This window comes from Oncorhynchus gorbuscha, linkage group LG18 (genome assembly GCF_021184085.1).
Source record: "Oncorhynchus gorbuscha isolate QuinsamMale2020 ecotype Even-year linkage group LG18, OgorEven_v1.0, whole genome shotgun sequence".
Classification (NCBI taxonomy): domain Eukaryota; kingdom Metazoa; phylum Chordata; class Actinopteri; order Salmoniformes; family Salmonidae; genus Oncorhynchus; species Oncorhynchus gorbuscha.
In genome coordinates this window covers 40,772,146-40,785,795 of record NC_060190.1, presented here as the reverse complement: position 1 = coordinate 40,785,795, position 13,650 = coordinate 40,772,146, and the positions used below count along the sequence as shown (strand labels likewise).

General features: G+C 45.8%; 1 protein-coding gene across 1 annotated transcript; it reads left to right on the top strand.

Moving 5' to 3' along the window:
* On the top strand, positions 1–3,614 carry LOC124002892. Its single transcript, XM_046310709.1, has 6 exons — positions 1–130; positions 1,329–1,464; positions 1,727–1,907; positions 2,125–2,226; positions 2,501–2,620; positions 3,390–3,614. The coding sequence occupies exons 1-6, from the start codon at positions 11–13 to the stop codon at positions 3,478–3,480; spliced, it is 750 nt and encodes a 249-aa protein (XP_046166665.1). The 5' UTR covers positions 1–10; the 3' UTR covers positions 3,481–3,614.
* Positions 3,615–13,650: the final 10,036 nt, after the last annotated feature.

Genomic DNA, 13,650 nt, shown 5'->3' with positions numbered 1-13,650 from the left:
TCCTGGGGAGATGTCTCTCCAGCTCCAAATCAGCACATACACAGAGGAGTTCAGCTCACCTGGACAAGGGAAACCAACACGACCAAGACCGTCCTCAGCCCACCGCAGAAATAACCCCCACCCCAGACCGGTAAGAACCAGGACATATAGTAATATACTGTTAACAGCCAGGACAAACCACATAGACAGGTTAAGAGTAATGTAGTGTAGTTGAAGTGGATGCATTACATTACATTACATTTAAGTCATTTAGCAGACGCTCTTATCCAGAGCGACTTACAAATTGGATGCCAATTGCAGTATAAGTGATATTACTCTGACATAACAGAAATATCAACTTGCAGTTGTTGACATAAGCATTGAAAGTTCATATACCGGTATATTTCACAATATTTTGTGTAATGTCTTCTACTTATGAATGCATTCGGTTTATATTATGAATGTTGTGTTATGAAGTCCTTGTACAGGTTCTCTTCAAATACTCGGATACCCATATTTAATAGCAGCTGTCTACATTCTACACACATCTGCCTGGTCAACACTCTGAGAATGGCACATGCTCGATGTCTGAATTGTATCAGTAGTTTAACAATTGATTGGATGATGTTTCAGATGACAAAAAATCCCCCTGTGCGTTTGCTACTTTTTCATCTTGCCTCCTTTGTCCCCTATACACTTCCCCTCTTCATGAGGCCTAAATCCTCTTACGCTAATTGGAGGGCCATTCTCCACATACATCTCTACAGGGTGAAAGCATGTCATCTATTATTCAATGCTTCCCTCTCTCCCCTCGTGAGGTGGCATGTAAACAGAATCACGAGGAAGCTTTACCTTTCCTACCCATGACATAATGCTTAATGATTGTGTGTACACTAGATATAGTACCGGATGTGTTTTTGGCCCGGGACAGTAGAGACACACAGAGCATACACAAAAACCAAATGTAACAATTTTCTGTAATGCATTATTACTTGTTATAGGCATGTATGAGCCTTTAGAATGTCTTATTATAATATGTTATGTTAGGTCTGTTTATGTAGTAGGACATCTTCAACTGACCCAAAAATGGCTGTTATTTAGCCAGTATCATTATGACAGAGAAAAGGAGGGCATACATGCTTTTGACAAGTCTTACAATGCACTATAACTACATTATTATGCATTATACCCGCAGGCTTCAAGTAAAGTGTTACCAAATCCTCTTCTTACACTCCTATCCCCATAATTATCCAGAATGCGTCACCTGAGCCAACCATCCATCTATCTTCAGTGCTCAGAGTCGAGGGACGGGTGTCTTATTTCCTCTCTTTCCCCAACTACCCATACAGGACTTCCTGTTGCCCAGGAAACTGCAGACTAGCCACAGGGCCTCCCGGTCAGTGTTCCAGGTTGCTACCGCTCCTGTAAACAACGGCCGTCCACTTTTCCCTCCTGTCCGGCACTTGTCTTTTCAGCATAACTCAGGTATGACACTCTGTGCTCCATTCCAACTGTTCAACCAATCATTGACTTATCATCTCATCTCCCCCTTGTTGTTTGTGTGTGTGTGTGTGTGTGTGTGTGTGTGTGTGTGTGTGTGTGTGTGTGTGTGTGTGTGTGTGTGTGTGTGTGTGTGTGTGTGTGTGTGTGTGTGTGTGTGTGTGTGTGTGTGTGTGTGCGTGCCTGCACGTGTGTACATAGTGGTACATTGATTTTGCATGATCTTATGTGGCTCTTCTTCCACAAGATGGCAAACGTGCACGCTCTCTCAGTGCTGTGGACACAGAGCCGCCACGCATGCCACCCCTCAGCCCATCCAGAACAACACAGCACATGCTGCCACTTGCAGGCTGGCTACACAAACCACACATGACTGACCCCTCCATCAGAGACATGCAACTCCAACCACTCGTAAAAAACATACAAAGGTAAAGTATGAGGTCTTCACTCCTTATGTCTTTTAGTTTTTGTGATCCAAATCAGTCATCCAGTGCATGCATTATTATAATGATGCAGTGTATACTGCCACAGACCTGAAATATGTTGCTCTGATTGAAATTGTGATCTCTCTGTTCTTTTCTGGGATGTATTCCAATGGAGATTATTATAATTATTGCGATTAATCCGACTTGATGTTGATTACAGCAACATGGATTCCTCCAAGTCATTACAACAGAGGCCAGCTCGCTACCTGACTGATGTCCAGTGTTACCGGGGTGACCATCCACACTCATCACAGGGACTGAGGTGAGAGTGATCTTTGAACCCTGACCTCCTGAGGCAAGTTCAAGCTCATAACATTTTTTACACATGTAAAAAAAGATGGACAAATATTGAATTTCAACGTATGAGCCCCATAGAAAAACCATTGTCTCAATCAATTTTTGATGGATACAAAATATCTGTTTAGCTGTTACCCATTTCAATACCATACTGTAAACACTTAATTCATTTGAAAGGGTATATCCAATTTATATGCATTAGTTTGTTGGGAAATTCAAATTGTTTTTGTTTCTGACAGGAGAAACTCAGGCATTGAACATCGGAATGGACTTCAAAATGGCAGCCTCCCAGGCGTTAGGCACCTCCTACCACAGGCCCACTACCGGAGGTCTCGCTCCAATACTACACTGGATTCATGGTACAGTACATGCTCTTACATCTCAGTACATGTTCTCAGTAACACATTGTTTTGAATAGCCCACTACAGACTATATAAAGATATTGAACTATCCACAGTTTCAAGTGTGAAGTGCAACACACAATACTGTAGCCAAATTTACAGTCGGGGTATATAGTGAATGTAGTTCCATGCCATCAGTGGTGTAAAGTAAAAAATACTTGAAAGTACTACTTAAGTAGTTTTTTTTTGGTATATGTACTTTACTTTACTATTTATATTTTTGACAACTTTTACTTTTACTACATTCCTAAAGAAAATAATGTACTTTTCACTCCATACATTTTCCCTGACACCCAAAAGTATGTGTTACATTTTGAAAGCTTAGCAGGACAGGAAAATGGTTAAATTCACGCTCTTATCAAAATAACATCCCTGGTCATCCCTACTGCCTCTGATCTAGCGAAATCACTAAACACACATGCTTAACTTGAGTCCCTGGCTATCCATAAATAAAAAAAACAAGAAAATGATGCCATCTGGCTTGCTTAATATAAGGAATTTGTAATTGTTTATACTTTTACTTTTGATACTTAAGTATATTTAAATCCTAATACTTTTAGACTTTTACTCAAGTAGTATTTTACTAGGTGACTTGAGTAATTTTCTATTAAGGTACCTTTACTTTCACTCAAGTATGACATTTGGGTGCTTTTTCCACCACTGCATGCCATTGCAGCTACAGTCGACACATATTATATCAAATGTATACTTTGTTTTTATGTTACAGTGGTGGATACAGCTGTTTCAACGTGGTGAAACCTTACCAGGCTGGATACTACATCATTCATCCAGAATTTGTGTCTGAGTGCCTACGCTGAAAGTTTAACCACATGTTCAATAAACTGTACTGGATTTACCAGAGATCTTCTGCAGTGTTTTGATCTTGACAGCTGATTAATTTGATGCATTATTCATAACTCATTTATAATGTAAAGTAACAATGAAAAATAATATTACCTGAAATTCAAGTCATTCAAATGTAAATAAAGGAAGCATATATCAACTCTGTCCGCTTGTAACTTTGTTACAGCTTAGTCTGATTCCGCTGTGCTGTTCCACCACCAAGTGGTAAACAGAGAGTATTGCATGAGTGAGTTCATACCAAGAGAATACAGACGGGTTTTAGCTATTGTTCTCTTTCTTGTGTCTGAGGTTCACAAGAGAAGGTCACTGTTGTTTTATGTGGATATCTTTCATTTATTTGGCGTGGGCTCCGGCCAAACAGTCGGCTGCGTGGATAAACCGTGAATTCGTAACCTCAAGCCTCTGTCGGAACAATTGCTCCTTTATGATCTAGCCAGGTCATTACATTGGTGTCAGAAGTAAGAATGCTTGAGGGAGACCGCTAGAATGATGGAGGCTGAAGCGGGCATGAGTGCTTTGTCGACTGTGCTTTGCGCGGATTCTGATGAACGAACCGAAGGGGTGACGTAGACGCTGCGGACGAGGAATCTGGGGCTCAGGATGTAAAGCAAACATGGCGGCGCACAGTTCCAGATTGTGTCCATATCTTCTAAGACTCTGAAGTACTCCGGTAAGGCGGATTTGGAAGCTTTTCATGCTCAGTTTGAACTGTTAGCTCATTTTGGAAGGTGGTAGAATGAAGAGAGGGCACTGCAGTTGGCTTTGTGCCTCACAGATGATGCTTTGTCGTGTTTGATATTGATTAGCCCCGGGGACAGACGTCATTATGGGGCTTTAGTGGGAGCATTGAGGAGGTGCTTTGCACATGTTTGTACACCCCGGGCTGCTGCACTCTGAACCGAGTGACAGCCTGGAGAGCCACTACGGGTGCTAGCTAATAACATTGAGAGCCTCTCTCGGCGGGCATATGCTCACATGCCCCCATCTGTGCAGAGTGAGCTAGCACATGACCAGTTCATACAGGCGCTCTCTCCTACGGAGATGCGCATATAGACCCAGCTGGCTCATCCTGAGTCATTGCAGATAGCCCTGGAGATGGCTTTGGAGAGGGAGCTGGTGTGGGGTGAGGCTTCAGCTGGGGTTTCAGGGAGACTGACCCACTGCGCAGGCTGGGAGGCAGAGCAGCCCAGAGCCGGAAATGCCTGCATGGGTGGCTGAAATGACTGAACTCATTTGTGCGGCTGCAGGAAACACACCCCCTGGTCCCAGGGTCTGCTGGGTGTGTGGCCAGCCAGGCCATCTGCGCCGGGATTGCCCCGTGTCCCCCAGAGCTCAGGTAAACGGCTCGGGGTCCGCATAGACAGAGCAGTGTGGAACCCTGGCTCTATTTCCCAACTACCACCATCTTTAGGAGGAGCCCACCGACGGGGGCAAGTGGATGGAGCCTGTTGTTGTGGTGGGCCGGACCTGTGTTGGGGACTTTTGTCATGTCCTTGTCACTGTGGAGGGGATGCCCTGCTCTGCACTGGTGGACACTGGGTCTACAGTAACCCTGGTGAGGCCAGTTATTGTGCCAGGTTGGACTCAGTTTGAGCCCACAACTGTGCAGCTCCGCACAGTCACAGGTGAGCTGGCACCCATGAAAGGGAAGGGAATAATGACTCTGACAGTAGGGGGCAGGACTGTGCGTCATCCTGTGTGGGTGGCGGCTGTGCAGGACCCTTGTATCTTGGGGTTGGACTTTCTTAGGAGCACAGGCTGCCAGTTAGACCTAAAGGGGTCACACTGAGCTTCCAGTGAGGGCTGGCTGTCAACATGGCCACCCCTAATATCACATTCACACAACCCAACAACCCCTTTACTCCAACAGTTAAAGCAGCAGAGACTCATGGCTGCCCCTGACTTTTACCCAGCCTCTTGTCACCTAAGCCTGTGTGTTACATTCCCCCAGCTACCACCATGACACATCCCTCCGTGAGCCCGGGCCACGCCCCCCCCAGCTACCCCAGATGGGAGAGGAGAGGACACTCTCTGCAATGAGGGAGATATGGGGGAGGAACTGTGGTCTTCACCCTGAGCAGCAGGAACGGTTGTTGCAGTTGCTGTTTGAATTCAGAGACAGCTTTGTGCTGAGTGAGGAAGAGGTGGGTCAGACTCATCTGGTGCAGCATGAGATCGACACAGGTGATGCTCGGCCCATCAAGATGCGTCCCCGCCGTATCCCGCTGGCACGCCAGGAGGCGGCAGACAAGGCTGTGTTAGAGATGCAGCGGGCAGACTTCATCGAGCCCTCAGACAGCCCCTGGGCAGCGAGAAGGGTTCTGACTACAGGCGGCTGAATGAGGTAACCAGGAAGGACTCATACCCCATACCACGTATCGATGAGTCGCTGGACCTGGTTAGGTGGTCCTCCTCACCAGACCTCCGCATTGGCTACTGGCAGGTGCCCCTCTCCCCAGAGGCCAGAGCCAAAACTGTGTTCTCCACTAACAGAGAACACTGTCAGTTCAAGGTCCTGTGCTTTGGCCTGTGCAATGCACAAGCTACTTTTGAGCGTTTGATGGACAGGGTGCTGGATGGCATCCCCCGACATCAGTGTCTGGTATACCTCAACGTCATCCTGGCCCATAGCAGCTCCTTCCAGTTAGCCCTGGGAGTGCTACGACGTGTGCTGGAGAGGGTGTCTGCCGCAGGCCTGAAGCTCCACCCCGAGAAGTGCCAATTCATGGGGAGAGAGGTGTCCTTATTGGGCCACCGAGTGGGAAAGGAGGGTATCAGCACCATGGAGGACAAGGTGGGGGCTGTCCGAGACTGGCCCACCCCCACAACCAGCATCAGCTGAAGAGCTTCCTGGAATTGGCCTCGTATTACAGGAGGTTCGTACGGGGCTTCTCAAGCATCGCTGCTCCACTGAACCGCCTGCTGCCGAAGGACAAGTCCTTCACTTGGACAGTGGCGTGCGAGGAGGCCTTCAACACCCTCAAACATGCACTGATCGAGGCCCCTGTTCTACCCCCCCCTTGACCTCACCTTGCCCTTTATCCTGGACACAGACGCTAGCAATGTGGGCATGGGTAGGATGCTGGCCCAGGTGGGGCCAGAGGGGGAGAGAGTGGTGGTGTACTTCAGCAAAACATTCAACAAACATGAGCGCCGCTACTGTGTCACCTAGCGGGAGCTCCTTGCTGTTGTGGCTTCCAACAAACACTTCAAGTATTACCTAGATGGCCTGCCCTTTACTGTAAGGACTGACCTCTCTTCTCTTCATTGGCTCATGTCTTTCAGAGAGCCAGATGGGCAGGTTGCATGCTGGTTGCAGGAGCTTCAGTCGTGCAAAGGGCAGCGGCACGCCACTCCAACATCGACGCCATGTCCCATCGGCCCTGTACTTCAGATGGCTGCCGCCACTGCGAGACGAGAGAGGGCTGTGAGAGAGAGCTGTGTGAGGAGGAGGGGGTGTCGGGTGAGCGGGCCTGTCTGCTGTGAGCAGACTGTCGACGTGGATGAATGAGGGCAGAAGCAGGGACGGGACACAGACCTACAGCCAGTGCTACAGTGCTTAGAGGTGCAGCTGAGGCCACTGTGGGAAGAGGTGGTAGCGCTCTCACTCGCGACCAAAGAGTTGTGGTCAAAGTTTGAGAGACTGCGGCTGGCTGATGGCATGCTACAGGAGGCAAAGACCACCGACGACGCCCTGGCAGCGGGGACGTTCAGCAGATTTGGAGCTGCGGAGTCCACCCACAGAGACAAAGGCAGAAACTTTGAGTCCCGTGTGTTTGCCACCACGTTGGAGAGGCTGGGTATGCACCTGTACTACTTCTCTCTATCCTCAAAGTGATGGCCTTGTGGAGTGCTTCAACAAAATGCTTGGACAGTAGCTGGCCATCATCTCTACCAAACACCAGCATGACTGGGACAAGCACCTGCCTATGGTCCTCATGGCATGCAGCTCCGCTGTCCAAGACTCCACCTCCTACACGCCTGCCCTTCTCATGCTGGGGAGAGAGATCCGCACCCCTGCAGAGATGGTGTTTGGTAGGCCCCTGGATAGCCAGAGATGGCGTTTGGTAGGCCCCTGGGGCGGCAGCGTAGCCTAGTGGTTAGAGCGTTGGACTAGTAACCGGAAGGTTGGAAGGTTGTGAGTTCAAACCCCCGAGCTGACAAGGTACAAATCTGTCGTTCTGCCCCTGAACAGGCAGTTAACCCACTGTTCCCAGGCCGTCATTGAAAATAAGAATATGTTCTTAACTGTCTTTCCTGGTTAAATAAAGGTAAAATAAAAAATTAAAATAGCCCTCGTGTTCCCCTGGGGTCGGAGTATTCCCGGAGATTCAGGACCGCCTGGAGACAGCCCACAACTTCACCAGAGAGCAGCTGGTGATTGCAGGTGTGAGGCAGAAGAGGAACTATGACGTGTACACCCGGGGAAGGTACTTTGTGACTGGGGAGCTGGTCTGGGTCTACAGCCCTCTGAGAAAGAAAGGCAGATGCCCCAAGTTGGACAGCCACTGGGTGGGGCCCTGCAGAATCCTGGAGAGGGGAAGGGAGGTTTTTTACTGGGTACAGCTTTCTCCCAGGGGGAGACACTAGGACAGTTTAGACCTATACAGAGGGGTTTCTTCTCCCCAAACGCCAGGGATTCCCACAATTCCCCTCTCTGGCAATGACATCCCCCAGATGCTGCAGACAAGGCTCCAGACAGCCCACTCCACCTGTCTCCCTCCCTGTGTCACTGCATGATTCCCCAGAGTTACAGATTGTATTCCCTGTTCCCTCATCCTTGTCCCCCATGTCCCTGCCTTCATCCCCTGGGCCCCAGAGGGGCAGCCCCCTGCCACATACTAAGCCCCCTGTTTCACATCTGGAAACTCTGAAAACATCATGGCCACGCAGGCAAAGGGGCAAGATACTTTGTGGTGGGGGGCAATTACAGTATTGTCTGATTTTAGTAACAGAGGAAGGATAGTTATTTGGATAATCGTAACCAGGTTTCCATCCAACCATTTCATACGCATGAATTACCTAACATGCTGACCAGACCGCTCACGTGCGCATGTTGATTGTGTCCACCAACACCAGACACGATCAGGGCTGCATTCCAAACACTTAAAATAGACACCCTATCCCATCAGTCCTCAAATTAAGTGGACAATCATGAGTATACATGAGTATACTGCCCTGCAAGTATACACTTGCAGGGCAGCTTCATTAAATAGTACCCGCAAAACACCAGTGTCAACATCAACAGTGAAGAGGCGACTCTGGGATGTTGGCCTTCTAGGCAGAGTTCCTTTGTCCAGTGTCTGTGTTCTTTTGCCAATCTTAATCATTTATTGGCCAGTCTGAGATATGGATTTATCTTTGCAACTCTGCTAGAAGGCCAGCATCCCAGAGTCACCTCTTCACTGTTGACGTTGAGACTGGTGTTTTGTGGGTACTATTTAGTGAAGCTGCCAGTTGAGGACTTGAGGCATCTGTTTCTCAAACTAGCCACTCTAATGTACTTGTCAAACTAGACATTCTAATGTACTTGTCCTCTCTTCTGGTTAGGGCCAGTTCGCACTGTTCTGTGAAGGGAGTAGAACACAGCGTTGTACGAGATCTTCAGTTTCTTGGCAGTTTCTTGCATGGAATAGCCTTCATTTCTCAGAACAAGAATAGACTGACGAGTTTCAGAAGAAAGTATTTGTTTCAGGCCATTTTGAGCCTCTAATCGAACCGACAAATGCTGTGTAACGAGTGCGCTGAGAGTCGGGAAGCAAGTTCAGCGAGTGATTGCTTTAATAAATAAAAGAAACAATAAACATGAAACAAAAAACAATGCACTGACATGAAAACAGAGTCAATAACACCTGAGGAAAGAACCAAGGGGAGTGACAGATATCGGGATGAAAATCAAGGAGGTGATGGAGTCCATGTGAGTGTCATCAGGCACAGGTGTGGGAGACGATGGTTACTGGTGTGCGGGATAATCAGCAGCCTGATGAACTAGAGGCCGGAGAGGGAGTATACGTGACAGTACCCGCTCCCTGACGCGCGGCTCCAGCCACAGGAAGCCGTCGAAGGGGACGAACCCAGGGATCAGGAGCGGACCGGTCACCCCTGCTGATGCACGAGAACCTGTCACGCGGGAACCTGACAGATCGGAAGAAGCAGGGGAGCCTGGCGATCTGGTTGAGGCATGAGAGCCTGTAGCAGTTCCCAGACCCAACGTCATTACTCTGACACAATTCTTTTTAAATAAAAAAACACTCCCTGATGCTTCCCTTAGGTGAGGTGTTATTTTGTAATGAGTGCGCTGAGTCGGGAATCATGTTCAGGGAGTGAGTGTTTTGGTAAATAAAATAAACAATAAACACGAACCACAAACAATGCACCGACATGAAAACAGAGTCAATAACACCTGAGGAAAGAACCAAGGGGAGTGACAGATATAGGTCAAATAATAAAGGAGGAGATGGAGTCCAGGTGAGTGTCATCAGGTGCAGGTGAGCGAGAAAATGGTGACAGGTGTGTGGGATAATCAGCAGCCTGACGACCTAGAGGCCGAATAGGGAGTATACGTGACATGTTGATGCTCCAGATCCTCAACTAGTCTAAAGAAGGCCAGTTGTATTGCTTCTTTAATTAGCACACCAGTTTTCAGTTGTGCTAACATAATTGCAAACAGGTTTTCCAATGATCAATTAGCCATTTAAAATGATTCACTTGGATTAGCTAACACAATGGGCCATTGGAACATAGGAGTGATGTTTAAAAAACAACAACATGTATTTCACCTTTATTTAACTAGGTAGGCCAGTTGAGAACAGGTTCTCCTTTACAACTGCTACCTGGGCAAGATAAAGCAAAGCAGTGTGACAAAAAACAACAACACAGAGTTACACATGGGATAAACAAAAGTACAGTCGATAACACAAAAGAAAAATGTGTTCCTATGGTTGCTGATAATGGGCCTCTGTACGCCTATGTAGATATTCCATAAAGAATCTGCAGTTTCCAGCTACAATAGTCTATTACAACATTAACAATGTCTACACTTTATTTCTGATCAATTTTATGTTATTTTAATGGACAAAGCAATGAGCTTATCTTTAAAAAACAAGGATGTTTCGCAGCGACCCCAAACTTTTGAACGATAGTGTAAGTATTCTCACCCTTGAGTCAATACTTTGTAGAAGGAACGTTGGCAGCGATTACAGCTGTTACTCTTTCTGGTCTCTATAAGCTTTCCACACCTGGATTGTGCATCATTTGCCCATTATTCTTTTCAAAATTCTTCAAGCTCTGTCAAATTGGTTTTGATCATTGCTAAACAACCATTGTCAGGATTTTCAAGTAGTTTTATGTCAAAACGGTAACTCGGCCACTCAGGAACATTCATCGTCTTCTTGGTAAGCAACTACAGTGTAGATTTGGCCTTGTGTTATTTGGTTATTGTCCTGCTGAAATGTGAATTCATCTCCCAGTGTCTAGTGGAAAGCAAATTGAAGCAGGCTTTCTTCTAGGATTTTGACTGTGCTTAGCTCCATTCCATTCATTTTTAATCCTGAAAAACTCCCCAGTCCTTAACGATTACAAGCATATCCATAAAATGATGCAGCCATTACTATGCTTGAAAATATGGAGAGTGGTACTCAGTAATGTGTTGTATTGGATTTTCCTGAAACATATCACTTTCTATTCAGAACAAAAGGACAATTGCTTTGTCACATTCTTTGTAGTATTACTTTAGTGCCTTGTTACAAACAGGATGCATGTTTTAGAATATTTGTATTATGTACAGACTTCTTTTCACTCTGTCAATGTTGGTGATCCAGCCTCAGTTTGCTACTATCACAGCCATTAAACTCTGTAACTCTTTTAAAGTCCCCATTGACCTCATGGTGAAATTACTGAGCTGTTTCCTTCTTCTCCGGCAACTGAGTTAGGAAAGACGCCTCTATCTTGTAGTAACTAGGTGTATTGATACACCATCCAAAGTTGAATTAATAACTTCATCATGCTCAAAGGGATATTCAGTGTCTGCCTTTTTTATACCCATCTAACAATAGGGGCTCTTTGCGAGTCATTGGAAAACATCCCTGGTTGAGTCTGTGTTTGAAATTCATTGCTCTACTGGGGGACCTTATAGAGAATTGTATGTGTGGGGTACAGAGATGAGGTAGTTGTTAAAAAAATCTTGTTAAACACACGGTCTAAGGCACTGCATCTCAGTGCTAGAGGTGTCACTACAGGCACTCCTGTTCGAATCCAGGCTCTATCACAACCGGCCGTGATTGGGAGTTCCATAGGGCAGCGCACAATTGGCCCAACGTAGTACAGGTTTGGCCGGTGTAGGCCGTCATTGTAAATAAGAATTTGTTTTTATTAACTGACTTGCCTAGTTAAATAAAGATTCAATTAAAAATATATATATATATATATATATATATATATACATACAGTGGGAGAACAAGTATTTGATACACTGCCAATGTTCAGGTTTTCCTGCTTATAGAGGTCTGTAATTTTTATCATAGGTACACTTCAACTGTGAGAGACGGAATCTAAAACAAAAATCTAGAAAATCACATTGTATGATTTTTAATCATACAGTAATTCATTTGCATTTTATTGCATGACATAAATATTTGATACATCAGAAAAGCATAACTTAATATTTGGTATCAAATATACTTTAATGTTTCAATGGGACCCACCAAAATCATTTATTGATTTAATTAACAAATAAATGTCCTCCAAATCAAGGTTTCACAATTAATGTCACCCATAAAGATTATTAACAAATAAATGTCCTCCAAATCAAGGTTTCACAATTAATGTCACCCTTAAAGATTATTGTAAATTACATCTTCCAAAATTAAACCAGGAATTAAACTACAAGCTACAAGAAGATCCACAAATGATTGAATATACCACTGAGCACTGTCAGGGCAATTATAAAAAGATTCAAAAGATATGGAACAGTTGAAAACCTCACGGGGAGAGGACGCAAATGCATTTTGCCCCCCAGGATAGGGAGGAGGATTGTGAGAGAAGCAACAAAATCCCCAAGAATCACTGTGAAATTATTGCAGTCCTTGGTGGCGTATTGGGGTCACCAGGTTTCAAAAAGCATCATCAGACGCCACCTCCACAACCACAGGCTTTTTGGAAGAGTTGCCAGAAGAAAGCCCTTTCTGACCCCAAGACACAGATGCAAGCGCTTGGAGTTTGCCAGATGTAATTTAAATTATGACTGTAAGAAGGTGCTCTGGTTAGATGAGACCAAAATTGAATGTTTTGGTCAGATTCGGCATCTTTGGCATCAACAGAGATGCATTCAAGGAGAGGCACCTCATACCCACAGTGAAATATGTTGGTGGATCAGTGATGTTTTGGGGCTGTTTTAATTCCAGAGGTCCAGGGGCACTGGTTAAGATTGATGGCATAATGAATTCCCCCACGTATCAGGCAATTTTGGCTGACAATCTGGTTACCTCTGCCAGAAGGCTGGGATTTGGCCTTAGGTGGACTTTCCAACAAGACAATGACCCAAATGACCCAAAACATTCCTCAAGTTCCACACAGGTTCTGTGACAACAAAATCAATGTTCTGCCATAGCTGTTATGCAGGTGAATGAGGACCCAAAAGCGACTTGGCGAAAACAGAGTCTTTAATCCAGTAAAGTAAATCTACAATCATAAAGCATAATTCCACTCGTAATGACGAGAACAGACTGGAGACTCGATCATGAACTGCAGGTTGCCTTGGGAAGGCACTTGAACGTAGCAGACTCAGACACCTGCTCACCACGCAGCATCTGAGGGAAACACGACACGACAGGGCGATACACAGACACAGCACGGTGAACAATAGACAAGGATCCGACAGGGCAGAAACGGAAAACAAGGGGAGAAATAGGGACTCTAATCAGGGGAAAAGATAGGGAACAGGTGTGGGAAGACTAAATGATTGATTAGGGGAATAGGAACAGCTGGGAGCAGGAACAGAACGATAGAGAGAAGAGAGAGAGGAAGGGAGAGAGAAAAAGGGGAACGAACCTAAAAAGACCAGCAGGGGGAAAACGAACAGAAGGAAAAGCAAAATGACAAGACAATCTAAGACAAAACATGACAAT

Excerpts from the sequence above, each read along its gene's own strand:
- LOC124002892 (XM_046310709.1), top strand. The coding sequence starts at position 11 with ATGTCTCTCCAGCTCCAAATCAGCACATACACAGAGGAGTTCAGCTCA. Across the intron at positions 1,908-2,124 it reads CTCGTAAAAAACATACAAAG|CAACATGGATTCCTCCAAGT; the intron begins GTAAAGTATGAG and ends TGTTGATTACAG. Across the intron at positions 2,227-2,500 it reads CACTCATCACAGGGACTGAG|GAGAAACTCAGGCATTGAAC; the intron begins GTGAGAGTGATC and ends TGTTTCTGACAG.